Source organism: Lactuca saligna, chromosome 3 (assembly GCF_052625555.1).
Source record: "Lactuca saligna cultivar CGN05327 chromosome 3, ASM5262555v1, whole genome shotgun sequence".
Lineage (NCBI taxonomy): Eukaryota > Viridiplantae > Streptophyta > Magnoliopsida > Asterales > Asteraceae > Lactuca > Lactuca saligna.
Window position 1 is genome coordinate 177115349 of NC_136419.1, and position 5950 is coordinate 177121298.

At 34.6% G+C, this 5950-nt stretch overlaps 1 protein-coding gene across 3 annotated transcripts; it reads left to right on the plus strand.

The window, feature by feature from the left end:
* Window positions 1-1731: 1731 nt before the first annotated feature.
* Window positions 1732-5743, plus strand: HY2 (phytochromobilin:ferredoxin oxidoreductase, chloroplast / phytochromobilin synthase (HY2)). 3 transcript variants are annotated; one of them, XM_078986216.1, is made up of 9 exons: window positions 1732-2108; window positions 3054-3173; window positions 3439-3533; window positions 3727-3820; window positions 4086-4217; window positions 4329-4433; window positions 4535-4617; window positions 5051-5101; window positions 5222-5359. In XM_078986216.1, the coding sequence occupies exons 1-8, from the start codon at window positions 1917-1919 to the stop codon at window positions 5079-5081; spliced, it is 852 nt and encodes a 283-aa protein (XP_078842342.1). In that variant the 5' UTR covers window positions 1732-1916; the 3' UTR covers window positions 5082-5101; window positions 5222-5359. The 3 variants fall into 3 exon arrangements, with proteins under 3 accessions (XP_078842342.1, XP_078842340.1, XP_078842341.1); XM_078986214.1 differs by lacking the exon at window positions 4535-4617 and having other exon boundaries at window positions 5222-5743; XM_078986215.1 differs by lacking the exon at window positions 4535-4617 and having other exon boundaries at window positions 3057-3173; window positions 5222-5743.
* Window positions 5744-5950: the final 207 nt, after the last annotated feature.

The window sequence follows — 5950 nt, forward strand, 5'->3', positions numbered from 1 at the left end:
TTAATAACACTGAGAAGCACATAGCACATATAACACATAACATACAATTGTTCCTATATATTAAACTCACTTTAAGTTAACCGGGGGTTACAATAGTAATTTTGACAGCACTTCGGCTTTAAATATGTCTTTCCATGTTGAAAACCAGGAGCTTAATTGAAAACCGGGCTCTGCGAAGGTAGGGTTTCAAAACCGAAAAGATAAATTTTTCGGGCGTCTCGGGGGTCTCGGGGTGTGTTTCGGGTGCTAAAAGTGATATCGGAGCTTCGGGAAAAGTCAAAATAGTGAAAATATGGAAAGAGGGGTTAAAATTGTCAAATTTCCAAAGTTAGTCGGAAGGTCTCGCAACCCCCTTTATATAGGGCCGAGGTTCGGAGTCGGTTTGGGAGGGAAGCAAGCAGAGAAGCAGATCGGTGGCATCAGCAGCAAGGGGCAGGTGGCGCAAGAAGCGAAGGCCACAAGGCCTGCTGCGAGGTTCGGCTGCGAGGCGGGTAAGCGAGACGTGGAGGGGCGAGATTCGGACACCGCAACGAGGCGCGTCGGAGGCTGATTGGTTCGCACTTCGGTCGAATCGGAATGGAGCACGCGTCGGTCTCGGTTTGGGCCAGGTCTCCGGTGACGCACCTGCTTCATGCGAGGTGACGTGGCCGGTACTATTCATGCGAATTTCTTCGGTTTTCGGGCCCCAAACTTCTAAAATCCATAAATTTCGCATATGAGCTCCGTTTTTGATGTTCTTTATATGCACGCGTAGCTAAAATTACGCTCTACAACTTTCGTTTAGACTTCGTCGGCTAATTTTGATTTATTTTTAATATTATTATTTTTAACAGACCGGGACAGGAAAATCCGTTAAAAATTCATAACTTCTTCATCCGTCATCCGTTTTCGTCAAACTTTTTACCGTTGTACTAAAAATAACGAGACCTTAGATTCTCGTTTAGGATGTATCGGTAGAATATCGCTCGATCTAAAATTTGAGTTTTTAGCTGTCTACTGCTAAGTTGAAACTTCGAAAAATCATAACTTCCTCATACGAAGTCAGATTTTGACGTTCTTTTTATCGAATTTCTTGGTTTAACGAATACTACGAATTTCATTTAGATTACTAAGGCTAAAAAGTAGTTTATCAAAAACTCATTTTTTACGTCATTCGGCGCTGTGCCAGTTTTGTCGCGGATCTTCGGTTGGTCATAACTTCTTCGTTATAACTCGGATTTTGACGAGGTTTTCAACTACAAGTTTCTAACGAGATTCTCTACAACATCAAATAATAAAATTTTACTTATTTAAAATTTCATATTTTCGCTAAATTTCACTATTTGGCTTTTAACTGGAATCTCATAAGACTTCCAATATTTTCTGAGTGATTCTAAACATAGTTTTACTTCATTTTTAGTAAAAACCATCTGTTAAAACTTAACACTCAATTTTACATAATATTTCACAATTTTATTCATTACAAAACACGATTTCAAAAAGTATATGTTACAAATGCCCTTCACTTAACGGTCAAATGTTAACGGTGTTAGTGAAAAGGACCATTTGTTAAAAGTTTTGAAACCACATGGACCATCTGTGAGGTTTTTTGAACTTAAGGACTAAACTTGATATTTTCGAAAACCACAGGGACCATTTTTGAAGTTTTATCAAAAAAAAAAAAAAAAAAAAAAAAATTGACTGCTTTTGCTACCGTGTAAAATGATTTTCTTTAAAAAGTAAAACAGAAGACGCGACAAGATTCACGAACCAGAGAGTAGTGCAGCTACCTCCCAGTTTTCCTGCTTGCTGTCCACACACGGCCAACACAGCACTCAATTATGACGACGACCACCGACCTTTCGTGGAGAATTATTCCGATCAGTAGCTGATAACTCTTCACCTGAAAAGCTTTCATTTTACACGCTCCTTCAACAATGGAGACCTTATCATTGTCCAGTATCATCTCAACAGCCATTAAACCTTATCCATTGTTATCGAGGACCAAAAACACGAGATTCTCCTGTTCAATGAAAGTCGCATCATCCTTTTCCTACCAAAAATTCATTCAATATGCTTTGGATGAAACCAAACTCTCAACTTCAGACCTGATTCCTTCTTCGTTGCAGGTAATTATCGCTCTCGATTCCATTCTGAGACGCACGAATTGAATGCTGTTAATAGCTGCAGTTGCAGTTTTTCACTAGTTTTTATTCGTTATGAGCATAATCACTCAACGAGAATAGTATATATAATATTAATTAAGTGTCTGAAATTAGATTGATGTAGCACGTTCTTCGGAAAGGATATATTTCTTTTGTATTTTATGATTAAACTAGTTAGGTTTTTCTATGAATCCTAATTTGAAGAAAAGAGTAATTTTATATTGAGAAAAACAAGGATTCTACTTTGGGCTATATGAATTTTAGAATCAAAGACAAATTTCACCACTATTTTAGGTTTATTTCACCATTTTATCATTTGCTTCTGTTGCTTAAAGTTATGGTATACTTCAATAACATAATATTAAAGATTTAAAAAAAAAAAAAAAAAAAAAAAAAAATTAGTTTTGCATTAGTCAAGTGTCATGTATACTTGGTAAAATAAGTAATTCCATCAAAATTACTATTTGTTCCATTTAATAACAACAAAAGGAAATAGCAGGTATTAATTTAATTTGTATATGACATGTTTTATGCACTAACAGTAGGATCAAAGTAGTTGTGACAACTATACTGCAATATCAACAAAATGTTGCCTTCAATTCAAAAAAGTATTTCATTGAGGCATTTCATCAAACACTTAGCATCCATGTAAAATTACAGATTTACTCATGAAATACAAAGCTTATGCAAATGAACATAAATGGAGTGTTGTGAAATTGATAGAGAAAGAAAATAAGAAAAGAAGGCAATACATATCTTTCAGTTTATATCTGCTTCAGATTATTGATGAACACTTGAATCACTCTGCTTCTACTATTGAAATCAGTTATCAGTTTTTCTATAATACACAAATAAATGAAAGTTCATGGCAATTTTTTACATTTAGTCCTTTTTCATATTTCCTAACAGCAGGATTTCAGCACCTTGAAATCACTGGATGGGAAAACAGAGCTTAAGATGTGTTCCTTTCAAGCTCCCAAAATTAGGCTTCTTCGCAGCCTTTCTATAGAAACAAGTGAGGGTATGCAGGTAAATTCCAAAGGGTTAAATGTAATAAATAACAATTTGTTTATTATTATAGCATTCTATTTTCATTTTTGATTATTACAACGTTATACTTAAAAAAATCTACCTAACTATAGCAATTTCCCAAATACAGAGCAAATTTGAATGTTAAAATTGATTTTAATAAATTCAAAGCAAATCTAATCTATAAAAAAATTAAAACTGGACTTTATAATTCAATCTTTATTATGGATTACTTTATAGTTTATACTTTATACTCTACATGCAGGTGCTTGATTTTGCTGTATTCCCAGAAGCAGAATTTGACCTCCCAATCTTTTGTGCAAATTTTTTCACCTCTGCCAATATAAATATAGTTGTACTGTAAGTCTTTATTCTGAAATTATATGAAACATGATTACATTTTTAATATTTTTCTCCATGTTAATATGTATATATATATATATATATATATATATATATATATATATATATATATATATATATATATATATATGTCATTCATGGCATTTTTTGTAAATATTTTTGGTTCTCACATGATCCTAATCATATATAGGGACCTCAATCCGTTGCATGATGTCATCAATGAAACACATTACAAAGAGAAGTATTATAAAAACTTGATTCCTCTTGGTGTCAAGTACTCTGAGGTATGTTGACTTTCAGCTTCTTTAAGTTGTGTTTGTTACATTGGACTGGACAAGCTTTCTAGGTCTTTTTTTTATCAGGAGGGCATTTTCGTCTTTTGCACATAGGAGAGATAGAGTGAGTCTCTGTCTCACTTTTTTAGGTAGGACAAAAAATTACACTTTATGTCCCATCGACATGAGTACCATGCCAATGCATGTGAAATGCAGTACAACCTGTTTTGTCTCCGTAACAAATGGGCCCTTAAAATTATTAGATTACATGCAGCTTTTGCCATGGGGAGGAAAACTCACTAGTGAATCGTTGAAATTCTTTTCACCAATTGTGATATGGACAAAGTTTTCTTCAAGCCAAGAAAACCACAATATATTGTTTTCCGCTTTCAAAGATTACTACAAGGTACCCACTGTGTGTGTGTGTGTTTTATCCCATAGTGTAAATAATGAGAACCACAATATTTTGTTTATTATTGTTTTCTTGAGTTTTTAATTTGTTATAATGAATTGTCAGGCATGGCTCAATTTGATGGATCATGCAATAAAGGAGACCGATCATTCTCAAATAAGCTTGAATCTTGAAGCACAACATCGGTATCTAACTTGGAGAGCCCAAAAGGTGTCATTTTCTTATATTATATTTTAAAGCATATATTTGCTTATAGTGGCTATGAAATGTTATAGAGATATACACAATCTTGTGTTGTGTTTGTTATACAGGACTGGACAATATTTCTAGGGCTATTTTCGATGACAAGGAATAGGAGGGCATTCATGTTTTTTGCACAAACGAAAGATCAAGAGTGAGTCTGTATCCAGCCTTGATCCATCTTTTTGCGTTGAGACAAAAATTTCAAATTTTGTCCCATTGACATCAGTCCCAATCCAATGCGTGCCAAATGCATTGCAACCAAATTTGTCTAGTCTTGTCCTGCGTGAAACGGGGCGGGACGCCCCGTTTGTTAGCAGGACAGGAAAAAACATGACATACTTGCACTGCCTTTGGCTTGCATTTGGATCGAGACTGATGTCAGTAAGACAAAAAATGAAAATTTTGTCTTATGCAAAAAGGTAGAGCAAGGCAGGATAGAGACTCACTCTTGATCTCTCGTTTGTGCAAAAGACGTTAATGCCCTCCTCATCCTCATCATCGAAAATAGCCCTAGAAAGCTTGTCTAGTCCGTTTATCAATTGCACCACCATGGTTTCTTATAATGTCCTTGTTGCTACAATCAGGATCCAGGTTTCCATGTTCTCAAACGATTAATCGGGGAGACTCATGCAAAGGTATCAATCTTCATTAACCCAACTCAATGTAAACTATTATTCTTCGACTTTTGAGGTCAAAATTGTTAATTTTTCGAAAGACTAGTTTGAGCTCTTTTTTTTTCTCTAAATGACATGTAGGATGTGGTAAAGAAGTTCCTCTTTAGTGGAGTTAACGATCTTGGGAACAAAACATTTCTTGATTACTTTCCCGAATATGAAAGCGAGAACGGATCGATAATCGAAAAACGAAGCATCATCGGTAAGTCGTTTGAGAAACGGCCTTGGAATACCCAAGGGGTATTTATTGGTGATACTTTCGGATGAGAGTGAAAAAGTTTTCTAGGGCTATGTACGATAATGAAGATGAGGGTATTCACATCTTTTGCACATACAGAAGATCGATAGTTAATCCCTATCCTACCTTGTTCCACCTTTTTAGGTGGAAAAAGAAAATTACAATTTTGTCACATCCACTCAAGTCTCAGTCCAATGCATACCAAATACAATATAAAGCTGTGTTTTTACTCATTTCATATGTAACAAACATGACATTTGCATCAATGTCACCTAACGTAGTTAAGAATTTTTGTAATGATTTCTCGTGTTGAGAATTTAGGTTGTGATTGTGAATTATGCATGAGTGGAAATACTTCATTTTCATCTTCCTTGTAAAAATAACTCATATTCAATTAAAAGCTTTCTATAGCTCTAATTATGTTCCAAATGAATAATTTGATCTCTCGACTTATGGTTTTTAAAGCTAATCTGTGTCAAAACTTAATGGAGACGAACAAGTTGGTAATTTTAGAATTTACCAAAAGAGGTAATTTACATAAAACATTTTGAATACATAATGATTTGAATACC